Source organism: Lathamus discolor, chromosome 6 (genome assembly GCF_037157495.1).
Source record: "Lathamus discolor isolate bLatDis1 chromosome 6, bLatDis1.hap1, whole genome shotgun sequence".
Lineage (NCBI taxonomy): Eukaryota > Metazoa > Chordata > Aves > Psittaciformes > Psittacidae > Lathamus > Lathamus discolor.
Window position 1 is genome coordinate 26,515,961 of NC_088889.1, and position 16,676 is coordinate 26,532,636.

General features: G+C 45.0%; 1 protein-coding gene across 1 annotated transcript in view; it reads right to left on the minus strand.

Moving 5' to 3' along the window:
* The window catches only part of EML1 (EMAP like 1), a 134,645-nt gene extending 120,303 nt beyond the window's left edge, over positions 1 to 14,342 (minus strand). The window contains exon 1 of the mRNA XM_065685365.1: positions 14,174 to 14,342. Coding sequence (XP_065541437.1) covers positions 14,174 to 14,201 — 28 coding nt within the window. The 5' untranslated portion in view covers positions 14,202 to 14,342. The remainder of the gene's footprint in view (positions 1 to 14,173) is intronic.
* Positions 14,343 to 16,676: the final 2,334 nt, after the last annotated feature.

The window sequence follows — 16,676 nt, forward strand, 5'->3', positions numbered from 1 at the left end:
CCTCTCACACAAAGTGCAGGAGGGAGCCAAATGCATTTCCCTGCCTTGGTATCTCCAGGGGCCTCTGGATATATTCCTTTACCCTGGGTTTCGGTAAACCACAAAGGACAGTCCAGATCTGAGAGGGTTGAGAGTGCAATGAGTTTTGCCCAAAGAAAATACACTCACAGACTGAAGGGCTTGGGTATCTTGCCTGGTGGAAGCTACACCAAGGACATGCTTGAGGTCATGTCCTCTGCTGTTTGCAGCATCTGCCTACTGAAGCCCCCTTGGTGCTGGCCCTGCAGCCCGCAGTCCACCCTCCCACGAGAGTGAGCCCTAGAATAGCCCCGCTGCTGCCTGCTGTAAGAAGAGCTGGACCATGCTGGCAGCCTGAGCTTGGCCTGTGGATTACAGGGTGTCTGATCCCTAAAGCCCCTGGCTTCAGGCCACGATCACCATGAGTCTCTTCTGGTAGTTGCAGCCTCTCTCTAGCATTTGAAACATCCCGGAGTATCTATGCCCACTTACCAGAAAGACACTGCAGCAAATTTAGCGGGCTTCTGCATTTGCTGTCTAGCAAATTCTCCTCTCCCAGGTGGAAGGATTTCAACTACTTCTTTTATACTGAAGAAGCAGAGAAAGTAAATGCTTCAAATTATCCTACAATATGGATTGCTTCAACAGAAGCAAGAACGAGCACTTAGAGAATGATAGAAGGATTACTGTCACTATATATCGTCATCTGGGGGAGAACAAACTCGATGCATTGGCAGCTTTGTAAACATCTCTGACTGCTTAGGGAATCTGCAACACAAGCCAAGTGTTTGAAAAGGTATTTTTCCTAAACCATGCGTTTCCCAAAAGAATATGAGCAAATTCAGGCCTGGAACAAGTCCAGTGAGCATGATAAACTGCCACTAGGAAAGAGCAGAGGCAATTGTTGTGTGTTATCCCCTCCTTCCCAAAATGATGCAATATCTCTTAAATTCATTGGGGGGGGGGAGGAAATCCTAGAAGGATAAAAGTCAGTTCTGTTTTCCTCAGCCTCCAAGCAAGTGTGTATTCACTATATACTGCAGCATCCTGGCCCAGCCAATTGTGCTTTCTGTTTACTTCTTTTTCCAACCTCTTCCATAAGCAAAGATAAAGCCAGTACAGCTCCAGCTGTACTTTTGAACCCATGTTTAAATGGGGTGGAAATAAATCTTAATGAGATTGTCCAACCCTATTACCTTAAGTAGTATACCTCAAATGAACCCTGCTAAAGGCTGTAATTCCCTTCTGGGCTTTCAGTGACATGAGCAAGTGACTCATATTTCACTATAGTGGTTTGGGTCATCATTGGATACTGGGTAGAATTCCACCTTTACTGCATAACAATTGGAGAAACCTGCCTTTATTGAAGATGTGAAAATAGTAGAGGATCCTTTCCTCTAATAAGCACAAAGAAATTTTTTCATAATCTTCACTCCAAGTAGAAAATGACTTTTGCATTTCTACTCCATGAGTATTCAGATGCAGAAAACCCCAGCCTCTTATGATTGGTATTTTGATACTTCCTATTCCATCTCTGGATAAAATCAAGGTATTTTCCCAGGATTTGCTGCTGAGCAGAGAAAGGAAGGCAGCGGCAGATGGGCAGGGCTGGAAGAACTGAGGAAGAGCCAAAGAGATCTCAGGCTGGGTGTCTCCAGGGAGTACTGTATTGGGGTAGGGACATCACTTATTTAGGATGTCTCAAGAACCACACACACAGTCAGAGAGAGCTTTTATGAAATACTTGCCTAAGATAATATATCAGAAAGGAAGAAGTGGTCCTAAGTCTTTGGAAGCCTGCAGCAGTGTGCTCCATATGAAAGGCATGTGGAACTCGAGTAGGTGTCAAGAAGAAATCAGTCTTCCTAGCCCAAACCCACTTGGCTGTGCAGTTACTGAGACTTTTAAATCACATTATGCCCACAGCAGTCAGTCGGTAACACACATAATAGAGGTCCAGAGAAGATATCCCCCCTCCTTGTCTAAATTAAGCATAAGGCCTTGAAAATACAGAGAAAGCAGCCAAGCATCATCAGTAGCCAGAGAATTTAGACAAGGAAGATAACTCAGTTCTCCTAAGTAGCTTTTGGGAAATACTGGAAGCAAAACCAAGGATTTAAAAACCTTTTACTGAGCTAAAATTAACCTCCAGCTCTAGGCAGAAACCTAGGCCTATCTCTGACTGTAGATGAAGCTCAGTGAAGAATTAGCATTCCTACTGATTTTTCATACCTTTTACAGATGTTTGATACTGGATCAATATACAGAAATTTGAGTACACAGGATCATCAGAAGCTTTAACTACTGGTGAGGGGTGAGGTCAGGGACTCATTGCAAATAGTGAGTGATTTTGCACAGAAGAACATGACCAAGCCTGGAGAAACTGTACTCGAGGGTTCCTCCAGCTGCATTTGCCCCTCTGCATTCTTCAGGCAGCCACAGGTCTGTTTGGGCGGGCTCAGGACCATGCAGGGGTGGACTCACGTTACAGCCTTGTCTTGCCCTTCACATTGGCTCATTAAAGCGTCCTGTTGCTCCCAGTTCTTCTCTGTCCTTGAAGGCAGCTTAATTAACAAGGCAGATTGTCAATTGTGCAGTGGCCTCAGAACAAGGAAATCTTTACAGATTTGGCACCATTATCTAGGATAACTCAGCTGCTGAACTTCATTAGGAAAAGAAACAAATGCTAAATGTGTGCTCACCTTTGAGGCACATTTCTGCAGGAGAAAGTAAAACCAGTTTAGGAAAACTGACTATTTCTTAAGCCTGCGTCTCCCGCTTGGTCAAAATGGGGATGTTCAGCTTCTGACTACCATTGTGTCTCACAGCCACAGAGTAGTGAGTTTGCTTGTGCACCTTTGGGTGCTCTTCTGCTTCCTTTCCCCTGCAGGGACATGGCACAGGAGTACACATGCTGATCTGGGAAACAGACCTGTCCTGCAGAGGTTCCAATGGCAGCATGAAGCAGGGAGATGCTCATGCTCAGGGTCTGATGATCCTTCTGATCCTCAGAGGCTGAGACAGTGATGAGGCCTACCTAATGTCTGTTATGTTTTGACTGATCTGAGCAGTGAGGCTTCTACTGTAGGAAGGGGAGACTCATCATGCCTTGATAAAAATGTGTCATCTGGTCACTTTTCAGTGGTAGTCTCCTTCCAGTGTAGTAAGAGCAGAGTGAAGAGCTGTCTTCTTACTCACCCAGCTTTATAAGACAGCGTAGGCAGGGAGTAGTAAAGGACAGCAAAAAGACTCTTCAGCTGCTTCATGTGTGGGGAGGCTCCCCAAAAATCTGAAGAAGCCAAGTAGTTGTAGGAGAGGAGATTTCTGAGAAAACAAATACTCCGCCTGTGTAAAACTGAGCAGATTGAATGCTTTCCCTGGAGTGCTCCAATGTTTTTTCATTAAATGACTCAAAATGAAAACATGCAAAAATGTGGTTGGTGTTTAAAAAGACAGTTTTTGTTAGAGGAATATCATTCTCCAGGCTACACATGTGAGCACTGTGTGCCTCATCCTGCCATATCTGTTCCAGACGGTGCACGTTCTCTCGCACTTTGCCACATGATGCTTCTCCCTATGCCTTAGATGCTTAAATACCTTCCCAAAGTCTTCAAAAAAGAAAAAATCCTCATTCTCCAGTGGTATAAGACTCTCCATATGTTGCTGACTGGGTGAAAACAGACGGTGCATCGACATCTTGACAACCACCAAAACCTCATGACCCAAGAAACCTGGCTTTAGAAAAAAAAAATCAAAATACCTCTTATGAGGTTTATGATAAACATCAAAGAGTTGGCAGCACTAAACCAAATCAAACCATTGAGGTGAAATTTCCCAGAGAAATCGCTTCCATTTCATCAATGTACTCTCTGTTTTCCAACAGTTACGCCTGAATATACCATTTGGAATTTATGATAGATGCAGGAAATAATAGTTTCCTTCTCAAAATCATTTCCACATGCGGTCCATATGCCTGCAGCACAAACGGATTGCAATCACGCATCTAAGTCAGAAGTCAGGGTGTCAGAAGGCCACTGACTGTTGTAGCAATGGGATGAACCTGGGAGCCTCTGATCTGGGTTAGAAGAGCTGTAGAAAATATGAGATATAGTATCCCAGCGACAAGCTGTCTGTATCAGAGGTGCTTGCGTGTGAGGCTATTGACACTGTGGAGTATCTCCAAACAACTGGTGAACTATCAAGGTATTATAACACATATACTTATTGCTACAGAACTAGTTATGAGGTGTCAGAGTATTTTGTACTTTATGACATACGAGGTTCCAATAAGCTGTTTATCATAACATCACGATTTCACCTGTTGGAAATACTGAACATGGTATAGAATGCAATTCCAAGAAGATCAAGGGCAATTTCAGGCTAAGACAGTCTGAAAATATTACTGGGAACTGGATGGCATCTGTGCCTCAGCTGCAGAGCAGCTCTTGAAGGGAGAAGAGTTGCTCCACAGGGCAACTGTGGAAACCAAGCTTTTTACAAATGGTCACTGAGGACACATTCCTCATCTTCTCATATCAGAGCAAAGACCACAGATCTGATTTATGCCCAACACTTACAGCTGCCAATGAAGTTTGAATATATGAAATACAGTGCTGTGATGGGTGCTCTGAAAGACGAGCTCCTCAAGATCTCCGATTGGACACCAACATCAGTGGGAACTGGGTTTGGCTTAACCTCGATGTGCCTCAGTTCCTCATATATGAACTCTGAATAATACCACACACATGGCTGTGACTTACTGCTAAGTCATACCTAGCAGTGTTGCAGTAGGGCAAATACAAAACAGTCACTGAGTTTTAATTAAGTGCAAATAAAAACACACTTCTCTGAGCAATCATGCTGGGACAAAGTATGACTAATACGCAGTGCTTCCCACGCACCATGAGAGTGCTTGCTGGTGAGGTCTCACCCAGCAGACCTCACCAGCCTCACCGCACAGGACTCAGGCTGTTTCTGTTTAGAACTGAGCTGCCCCAGCTGTCTGTACCTATGGTTCAAGTAGATAAAGGTATTTATGAGATTTCAAGAGTCGTGATCCAAATTCCTCGGAGTGAATGGAAAGGCTTCTCTTGACTCCAAGGGGTGCAGGTCAGGCTCCTAAAGCTCTTCCTTCCCCCAGAGAGTGAGAGATACACAAACTGAAAGTCCAGCCTGAAGTTAACCTGCAATATGACCAAGCACATCCTGAGACCCTCAGCCTTTTGTCAGCTTTGCGGACTTTTGCATATCTGTGAAGAACACTCAGGTGTCCAGATGTTGCACACAGGTCTTTTTCATGTGCTTTAATTTCTTCATTGTGTCAGCAAGGCCTCTTTAGGCCAGTTACCTAGCTACAGGAGTTTTCACCCAACCCTGACTTCAGGCTGAAGTCTCCTTGCCTGGGTACCTGACTGCCTTCTAGGGTTTGACACATTTTTACAACACATGGAGCCACTGAAGTACAGGGTCATTCCCTCATCAGAGCTTCTGGGAGGAAGCAGGAACCACCAGGACCATCCAAGTGACGTAGGTGAGCTGCTACTCACACAAATATGCCCCAGCCAACAGTCCCAGGACTCCTCACCCACTGCTGGCAGCAGCAGGAAGGATTTCAATGTTTTCACAGTGGTTTTATTAGTTACTGGCAAGTGTTCTGCATGTGCTGTGTGATTGAAGGGTACTAGCAAAGCCACAGCGTATCCTGCAGCTCCAAAAAGAGCACATCACAAACGGTAAGTGTGCACACATGCTGTATAAGTAAGCATATTTATCGTCAGATAAGCAAATAAGCAAGTAAGTGTTATTTGTCTGCAAAATAGGTGAAATCCATGTAAAATGCTGAGTTTGCCAAGTAGTGTCTATGGATTTACGAGGAGATTGAACCTAAACCTTTCAAGTATCTCTCTAAACTCTTCATTTCATTCCCTCACACTACCTGGTGCGGCTGAAAGCCTTTGCTCTCCCAAGGAGCACTGAGTGATGGAAACAGGATCCATGCACATGGTGCTGAGAGCAGTGGTGGGGTGCTGGGTGGTTCCTGCTCGGGTGGTGGGAAGAAGTTGTCTGAGATGAAACCTCTCTGAAATGCTCCCTGTTACCTGTGATGGGGGCAGCATTATACTTTCCTAAATCTTATAGGAATTTGTTGTGACTGCTCAGCAGCCACAGCCAATTTACTGAGCCGAGTTTAGACTCATCTGAGTGAGGACTTGCAGAGACAGGCTTTTCCTCCCAAAGCAATTTCTGTGATTGACAGACTGTGTACAGAGCCAGAGAGCAGCTCTGACCAGTCCCCATGTGCCCCGCTGACCCAATGGTGACTTCAGATGCTCCATGGAACCCAGAACTCCTTCAAGGAACAGATCCTGGGTACTATCCACATGGTCCATGCCCAGCACTTGGCATCTGTCAGGAGCCCATTCCTCTTCCCCAGTTTCTTTCCCACAAGGAAGAAAGCATTTGGGGGATCTTGTCAGTCTTTCAGGTGAGTTTTAAAGGAGATTTGAGATCTAAGGGAATCCTGAATGCAACAAATTTACCTGTGGAAATCATTAGTGCATGGTGATTACAGACAGAAGGGAAAGAAATGACAGGGACAGAGAAGCAACTGACTACGTAAGTGAGAGACTGAACACTCACCATGTTGGTGAGAGGGCAAACTGGGCATTTAGTCCGGAGTCTGAATGGCAAAATAAGGGAAGGGTGTCCCACCCTCTAAATTACAGCCTACAAACCAGGTCTGTAGCAAGAGAGGGCTCCAGACAGCAAGAAGCAAATGTTAAATGCAATTACAGCTTCTAAATGCCGATGGCTTAACACAGACTATGTTGGAAATGCTGCAGATGTTGTGAGGCATGAGGAGAGGAAGAGAAAAAACACATCAGTTGTTTTTTGCATGCCTTAAGTTACTGTAAACATCATGGAATTAGCCTGTTCACAAGTTGCTGTACAGCCTGTGCAAGTGCTCTTGCTCACAGACCCTTGGACAAGCTACAGCTTCCAAGTATTTCTATAGATAAGCACAATCCTCCTGTCAGTGGGATAGGGGAGGGAGGAGAAGCACTGGGGAATTATGTAGCATCTTCTGCATTTCCTTAACTAGATCCTTAACCAGCATCCCAGCTGCCAGCTTTCATGATAACTTCAACCATCTCTAATGACTGCCTGAAAGAGTTCTCCTTCCTCAGCACTCACCCTCCGAAAGAAAAAAAAAGGGGGGGGGGTGGAGAAATAAATAAATCATTTCTTATACTCTTAAATATGATTTCAGTACATTTCTGCAAACCTAGACTTCTGAAAAAGGGTGTTAATGCCTCTGCCAGCTCGGGTACCTGCCACGTGGAGCCCCAGTAGCACATAGCACACATACTTACAGTTTGTTTAGGAACAGGCGCAGCCCCTGCCGGCCTGCCAGCCAGCCAGATATTTACCCAGAAGCACACCTCACCTGCTACACTTCAAATGCAGATGCTGAGGATGCAGGCTAGCCTTGTGCCTTTGTTCAGGACACTCCTGGGACATAGTCAGCTCCCACCTAACTGCTGCCAAGCCCCAGGGACAGGACACCTGTGTCCTGCTGCTCCCACACTGCTTGCAGTAAACCTCCGAGTCTGTACTCTGGCAGGAAGCACACCACTGTGACAATGAGCCTGGACACCCGTATTTCTTGTCCCCAGCCACCGTGCCGCTGCACCCAGCACAGGGAGGCAGGGAAAGAGTGGCTGGCCAGGCTGCCAAGCCAGCAGAGCAGGGCAGGGGATGCTGGGTCTGTGGTTACTCCTAAACCCAATCTCAGGGGAGGAAAAGGAAGTTGGCAGCAGCATTTATCATTTTCCTGTTTCCAAAAGGTGCAAACTTTGAACCTGATACTTTACGAGTAGTAAATGGTGGTTGTACTACACCACTATGTACAGGTATGCTATGTGTGGCTGAGCTGGGCTAAACTCCTGTTGAGAGCAAGCTCGGTGGCAGCAGACAACAGCTTCTATGGTTTTGATGACAAAGAACCAGCTTTGCCATCTGTAGTGTTTTACACAAGTGCAAACAGGGTTTGCGCAGTGTTTACACAGTGCAAAAACAGTGTTTTACACAAGTGCCCCAGCCCTCTGGCTCTCTCCCTTTCCCAGCACTGAAGCAACTGCTGCATTGATCTGGGAGGCCTCAGATTTCTCCCAAACAGAAAAGCATATTTTTTTCCCCAAGAAAAAATCTGATAAGGTGGATGAGGAGAGGCTACAGCTGGGACACTGCAGCATCATGGCTTTGAAGGCTGTGTTTGAAGCAGGCAGTCCCTCCACAGCAGGGAGCAAGGCTCAGCCCTCACCCGCCTGGGAAGAAGGTGAAGGCTGCACGTAGGCAGTTTTAACCCTTTATGGACAGTTGTCCGAATGTTTTGGATCGTGCGGATGTCTTGAAATGCCTCATGGGCAGAGAGCACTTTCCAGGTGCGCCTCTGGCAGGTCTCAACCCTGTGATAGGGGGGCTTGCTTGTCACCATTAATCTGCTGCTGGGGTTTTCCTAGCAAAACATGGATTCCTGTGGCACCGGAGTCACTCATTTTCCACCGCTGTTTGCCTGATCCTCATGTTCCAAAAACTCCTCATGTTTCAAAAATAATGATTGCTTCATTATTGTGGTGTTTGCCTCTCTTGCTCAAGGCACTGCTCAGGCAGATCAAGGACCCGCAGCATTTCCAGGGGGAACAACAGAGTACGTCAGCCTGAGCATTCCCAGCTGCCAAAGAGAACTCTGTGATTTGTTTCATTTGCATCAAACCGAGACAAGGAATCCAGATATTGTATTTGGGGTTATTTTACCCAAGCATTCCAATATTTTTTTGTCTTACTTCCCATTCAATTTCAATGTTCAAATGTAGTCTTTAGAAATGTATTAATGTATTGAAATTGTAGACAAAATATAGCATTTTGACATGGTGACCTCTGTGTTTTTTTGATAGAAGAACACTCTACTGGAAAATCTGTGACCAGGTCTAATAGCTTACGTTCATTTTCTGACTGGATTTAGCAAACATGACTGAGGAAAGTGGGGTTGTTCAGCGTGGAGGAAAGGACACTGGGAGAAGACCTTGTCACTCTCTACAACTACCTGAAAGGAGGTCGTAGCGAAGTGGATGTTGGTCTCTTCTCTCGAGTATCAAGTGATAGGACAAGAGGAAATGGCTCCAAACTGTGCCAGGGGAGGTTTAAATTAGATATTAGGAAATATTTCTTCACTAAAAGGGTTGTCAAGCTTTGGAACAGGCTTCCCAGGGGAGTGGTTGAGTCATCATCCCTGGAGGTATTTAAAAGATGTGAGGATGTGACACTTAGGGACGTGGTTTAGTAGTGGACTTGGCAGTGCTGGGTTAATGGTTGGACTCGATGATTTTAAAGGTCTTGTCTAACCTAAATGATTCTATGATTCAAACGGGGTAAATGCTGGCATTTGGAAATGCTTCTTTCTTGAAGATTTATACTGAGTGACAGCCATTTTTCCTTCTCTCTTTAAGACATTTGACTCAGCCATGTCCATTGCAGCTGCACAGCATGTAGCAAATTAGCCACGAGCAAAGCTGGCCTCATAAACCTTCAGATTAAATCCATAGAGAGACTTCAGGCAACCTGCAGTGGCACCTGACTCCAGTGACCTGAGCAAGGCTGCACAGCTTCAATAACAGTAGGCATTCACAGTCACTTTATTCAGACTTCAACCCCATTCTTTCCTAAAGTTGAAAGTTTTATATGGTTTTGCTTGTTTGTTTCTAAGAGTACTAACTGCACGATTGCTCATGCCTCACTCTGCAAAGTTAGCTCTGTAGGTCTGGGTGTACCAGCACCCCTGCCTCACTTTTCCCTGGCCAGGGAATGTTCCTAGGGAGCTCCAAGCATGGAAGCCAGAGCTGGTGGCTTTCATGGTGTCAGGAGCTGTCATTTACCCTGCAGACTGCTCTCTTGAGACGCTTAAGAAACGCCATTACCTTTCTAATCTGCAGCAGGTTGATGGGTTGATGTGCTGAAAAAAATCTCCTTGCCACTTCCCTGCTTATCCCAAGAGACTAAATGCACTCTGTACAGCAATTCTGCAAAGTGATTTCAGTGTCCTGCCTTTTATTTAGGGTCTCACCCTGCAAACAGTAGTATTCAATGGGACCACGCACATGACAACATTAATGTCTGAGTCAAGACTTTTTACCTAAGGTCTAAACTACAAAGCAGAACTGGTGCTCCAGCCCTAAATGGACACAGAGTTATCTGCAAAAAGCTAGGCATTTTTTACCAAATTTGATGAAAGACTAATATAAAGCAGAGTCCTACTCTGAGTATGTGAAAGTGGGCAGTTTTATTGGACAGGAGTACTGCTCACGCATGTGCTAGTCATTTCTAGTGATTTTGTTTTGTCACAAAAATATATTTGTGTTGCATTTCATAGCGACTGGTTAGAGACAGCCCAGTGTGGGAGCTGGAAGTCTCACTCACTAGCAGCCTTTCTGACAGAGCTGAATGGACTCCCCCTGACAGTGAAGAATATGTGTTGAATTTCAGAAAATCTAAATTCCTGTAGATTTCTGGATATCCTCTTTCTGAAAACACCAATTTTAGCAAATTTGCTCCAGTATGCCTTAAAGACATGTTTGAAATGTGTAATTTTAGCTTTGAAAGGAAGTATTTAACTAAAGAGTCAGGAACATACTACAGATGAAAGGTCTTGCTTCCTCCTCTGTTGAAACAAGGCCAGTAAAAGTTTGGGAGGGATTTTAAGGAAATTTAGTTAGATTCTCATGCCATCTGCTGCAGAACAAGCTACATCAGTTCTGTTTCTTCCCTCCTTAGCCCTGTTGTAGTAAATAGCAGAGGAAGTATGTGTCTGAATAGCTATTCCTGCTTCAGCAATATAATCTTCATCTACTATGGCTGAACCCCTTCTATTATTGCAAAAGTGATGCTATCCACAAAAAGTTCCCCATGCCATTCAGAGTCAGTCTGTGGCTGAAAAAATAAATAAGAAAATAAGAAAAGAGGCACTTTAAGAACCTTTGCATGACTTCAGAGGGTTTTTTCCTGAAGTCAAAAGGATTGTGTTAAGAACCAGAACCATCATGACTCATATATTCCTAATCAAAATACTGGGTGCTTGAAAAGCTGTTCAGTCATACGGAGACTGAACTATGTCTCCTTACAAGAGAAAAACAATACACACAGGAGTATACTCTTAAATAACTGTTCTGCTTTTCTTTTATCTGCATGTAGGAATGACAGGAAACCTATGCAGCTGGCACTAATGGATGGCATCAGTATGCCAGTAATTGCTAACAAGAAAGCAATAGGAGTGTATTTGTCCTGAAGTGATTGATCTTTCTTCTTTAGTTCCCTGCGATCCATCGGGAAGTTAATAGTGTACATTTTAGAAATATGCTCACTAATAGATCATTTTGATAGTGATGCTTTCAAAGGCCTTTTTTGGTATTAATTTAGTCCAAAATAACTGTACACATGCTTACAGTTAATCTGCAATCTGACATCTAGGATTCTTTGCTTAACTCTTCTGCGTTACACTCAAATAACAACATAAAACTTTGCATCACATGTTTAATTTTCCATTTGACATCAGTGAAAAGGTGCAGCCACACTGGAAGTGAACATGAAACAGCGAATTGAAACCACCCAATGTCTTCATCCTGAAAAACTGCGTAATCATTTCCAGCATAGAAGTAGGATCTTCTTACTGAATAAAGCTTCTCTGTGAAGAATCGTTGGTATATCGACCCTTTCGTACCCAGCTATTTAATTCAAAGATTGTATTCAGCAGTTCCCTCTGAGTTGCTTGTCTGAGGGAACAATTACGCAGCTGTTCTTGCTACATTCCTGTGTAGGCTGAAAGCAGGCTAAAAATGCTGGCATTAATTTACTGTAACTGCAATCTGCTGTTCTCCAGGTTGTTGGTTGGTGAAGCAACACATACACTTGACACTAATATTGTGCTTTGGCTAAACTTATTTATAGCTGTGTGCATGTGTATACATGGGCGCACGCATACGTTCGTACGGTCTGTGTTATAAGCAGGTTTCTGGATTCTAGCCACATTGCAGTGCTAATGATATCTGTCACTGCAACCACTTTTTGCAGCTATATTATCAGGCCGCATTCAAAACCAAGGATTTTAAATGTACAATGCCAGACTTATTCTGATTATTGCACTCAGCAAAGTGGTATTTCTGCATTACTGGACGTTAATCATTATTTCAGAAAGTTTGATTATGATTTTTGCAACCCTTTTAATGGAGTTTTTACTGCTAAAGTTTTAAACTGTGAACTGGCCAGTAAAGATTAATAACCACAAAGAAAATTATTTGATTTTGAAATACCTTGACATGAAAAGAAAGCTGTCAGCAATTGGTTCACTAAAATTGCTTAATAACTGCACAGGAGTGCCACCATTTCTATCTCCAGTGCTGGTTTTGTGTGTATTTGTGCATGCATATATGCACGCACACATTTATACATACCCAAACCAGAATATAGTGCAGCGGGGTGGCCACTCAGCTGTGATGACCTGTCATTAGTGCCCAGCATGGGTCAGAGCAGCAGGAGGCAGGGTGAGCCCTGCTACCAGGGAGCTAGAATGGAGGCCCTGCCAGCTCTGCGAACACGGGAAGACTATTGAGGGAACAGAGAGAAACAAACCTTTCCTCTACATATGGTGGCACATTCCTGATCCACGTCCACATCTAAACATGATTTCGCCTTTACTTTTCATTCTTGCCCATAACAAACTTCTTCCTTCCCTCAAATCACGCATCTACAAACACTTTTATGGAGGAAATGTCCTAAGTCCTTTCAGCAGCAAAGGTAATTGAGATATCAGTAACTTCTGCACACAACATGCCATGCACTGCCAATATCAGTTTCAACATTAATACCAGATGCCAGCTAAATATTGTCACTGAAATATCCCACCCTCAACTCAGAGTGCTTAACAAGCAGGCTGAGGTCAGGCCCTTAAATCAAAGTCTGCAGGAGGGAAGCTTTGCTGGTAACAGATCAGCCCTTTGAGAAGGTAAGCAGGAAATATTCATCCTCATCTCTCTTTAGACAAGGCTAGCAACAGCACAGGGGATTGCAGATGGTGCAGTTTGCTCTGCACCATATACATAATTTATAGGTTTCCACTCTGGCTTTGAGTACGTCTTATTGGACTTGGGCTTGTGTTTGTAAAATGGAAGCAGAGAGAGGAGAAAAAAGCACTGCTGCAGCCACCTTATCCAGCCCCACTTTTTAGCCCAGATCCTCATCTCTGGCACACAGCCTTCACAGGCCAGTGAAACACGAGTGTTATACAGTATGCCTATGTATAAATATATATATGAAAACAGAAATGCTTGCCATGGCAAAAGGAAAAACAAAACTAAAAAGATGTTCCCAGTAGTCCATCTCTTTATTAGTAAAATCCCTTGGCAGAGAACTACTCCAGCATTTTGACAGGAGTTTCCTTTTGTGCAGACAGTCTAGTGAGTGTTTATAGTTCCTATAGAAGTTAAAAAAACACAGCTAAGAAACATGCTTCTTGCTGATGTGCTCTCCCGCCCAGTGAAGTTTGACATATACAGCCGTAAGTGCCAGTAAAGGTCTCCTTCCCACATAGAGGTAAAGCATGTAAGACACTTATTTTGAAAGTAAGATACATTTCTATTTCCTTTCAGCAAATAAACCCTCTGCATTACATTTATCTGCCCTTGCGGCATCCGTTACCATCCCGGAAGGTTTATCAAGGCATGAACACAGGGCACATACATGGCGCGCTTGGTCCTGCAGGACGCATCCCCGGAAACTCTGCTTTGGGAGCTTAAGACTACGCACATCAACGCTATCATCTCTCCAGACACAGACACTTCAGACCATCTGCCCGGATTCCCCAACCCTTCCTCCGGTCCTTCCCCTGTGCCTTTAGAGAAAATCCAGGCATTACTACCCACACCAGCCCTCCACCATGGACTCATAAGGAACTGCACCAGGATCTGCAGTGGTTGCAGGGAGTTTCTCCTCTCCCTGCTGCAGTTCCAGCTCCCTTTGAGAGCAAACGGCTTTGCGTGTGACTCTGCAATCTGAGAATGTGAACTAGTCGGCAGGACACCGGGGTAAATATAAATCTGGCACTTACCCACAGGCAGTCCCTCGCAGTCTGACATCGTGCGAGAAGTCCTCCTCACTGGGGGCTTAGGAAAACCACAGCAGGACTGCAAGCACCGGTCCTTCTGCTTGCAAAGGCGCGGGGGGGGGGGGGGGAATATCTAACAATTTACAGCCACCCTTCTCTTACACTGTACATCTACCCACCCAGAGAGCTGTAGCAACAGTCCCGTCCCTGCCTTCTCATTATGGGATGTAAAGATAAGAATGTGCTTTTGTGCCAAAAGAGTGTGCTATTGGTGGATAAATTTGTTGTCATCCCTCCCCTTCGCAGAGTTTCCTCTTTAATGTCACAGAGGCACATTACCCTGTCGGAAAGGCCATCGAATATTTATGAAACGGCTTTTAAGAGCTAAGCTGCAAATCTGTGCTGGAGAACCGGGCTAATTGCTGTGCCGTGGGGTTGGTGCTGGGAGCCGCACCACTGGAGCACTCCTGCTTCCCAGGGGGTACAGGGGGGACATGGTGGGGTTGGGAATATGCTCTGACATCTTGCTCGGTACCTTCTCAGTCTGCAGGTTAAGGAAGGGTCTGAGCAGAAGTACTTGCTGCTGAAGATGGGGCAGGAGCCAGGGTGTATCTGTTTAAGGGAACAGGAAAAAAAATTATCTTCTGTTTATACTCTATATCTGAAAAACAGTTTTTTTCAACACTGTAACTAAAGGCTGTTTTGAGGTATGTAATATTGTTGTGAGCACAGATTTCTCTGTAACTTCATGACTTTTGCTTGCTTCAAATATGCCACTTTAATGTTGCCTTAGTAAAGCATTTTGTGGCTGCTCCTACAACTTCTTTTTTTTTTTGATCTTTGGAAATGTTTTTGTGGAATTTGCTTGGTACGAGATTTCCAGAGCAGTCAGTAGGGTGCCCCTGCACACCGGTGTGTTCGTTAGGCTCCTGAATGAAGTGGAAGCAAAGGCTCTGGCAGCTTTAGAGACATGGTAGGCTTGGCAGAGAGATGTGTGGGACCTGGCAGGTGTCCTCAGCACCTGGGGGGTGGTTTGCTGCCACTTTGTCTTCTGGGAACAGTCAGTGACAGTCTGAGCTTTACCTGACACAGACCTTTAGTGTGTGAGCCCTTTGCAAGTGTTGGGGTTTGGACCCAGATCCGCTGTGAGGGCTGGGAGTTCCAGACGGTTGGCCAGACAGAGCCCCTCAGGGAAATGAGCCATCAGAGCCCCAGCGGACACCTTTCTTCAAAACACCTTGAAGAACAAAGGGTTAACTTGCATGAAGTATACTGGGAGCTCAGTGTACTCAGCATCTCTCAAGAATTTGGGCTGTTTTTACTTAGATGCCTCAGTCTAAGGACCCAAAAGCTGGCACTGCTGGCTCTACCTGTTTTCTCTCTGAAGAGAAGCCTTTTAATACTGTGGTGGTTACTCAGCAGCATAGCTAGCCACAGATTCAATTCAGGATGTCAGGCCAGTGACTAAGAAGCTAAAATAACCGCAAATGTAGGTAGTTTCATGTTCCCAAAATCATCCCTCAGGCTGCCTGTCAGGCGAGAGGGCCCCAAGTCTCCCATAGCCATAAGGGTTTGCCAGCATGAAGATCTGTTGGCATCATTCAAGGAACAGCGCTTGTCAGGGGCTGCTTCTGGGTCTGCTCACGCAACAACACAGGGATATTCACTGGTGTAAGTCTCACCTGGAGAGCAGCTCTGAGGAGAAACAGAGCCTCAGGTTGTGCTCTTTGCCAAAGAGGCTGTAAGAAGGAGAAGTGCAGGGCACCATGTTTAGCCTCTCCATCCTGCTGCCACCACAGACTCAAAGAGCGGTCCCTAGCTCCTCTGGAAGATAGGGAGACGTGGAGATGTATAATTATAATGTCAGTAGGCATCTGGGAAGGGAAGAAGGCCTAAACCAGACCACAGGGCTTTTTTTCCAGTGCAATTTCACTGCAGAAACATATTGCTCCAATGTGTGAGAACTGAAGCTTTCTTAGCTGGACTCTCTGCAAATGCAGGCTCCCTGTTCTGCAGGCATTTACGTGCCAGTACAACATCAAGCCCCACTGAAGTTCCTGGAACTACTTACAGTTATAAGGTTAAACACATGCATAAGTATTTGCAGGATCAAGAGCTCACCATCCTTGCTGAGCAAACAGCTGCATCTGATTTTGGAGTTACCTCTCACAGCTGTGTGCTGGTGCTCCTCCACTGAAGGTTCGAGCTCTCCAGCAGAGCTGGACAAGTGCCTGCAGCCAAGGCATGCCACATCACAGACTAGTGTCTTAGCTCCAGCTCATCCTCAAGAGCAAGTTAAGAAACCCATGCCTTAGTCACCGCTGTTGCGTTGTGCTTGGCCAAGTCTGCTACAGGGGGTCAACATCTTCAGCAAGAGGACAAAGAATGTTGAGGACAAATACATCTTAAACTGTTACAGCAAAGTTGGCAAGAGTTTGTCTGCCAGAGCCATTATTAGGATTTGGCCTTGGGAGAGCTCTTCAGTGAAACGCTAAGCATGAAGTTA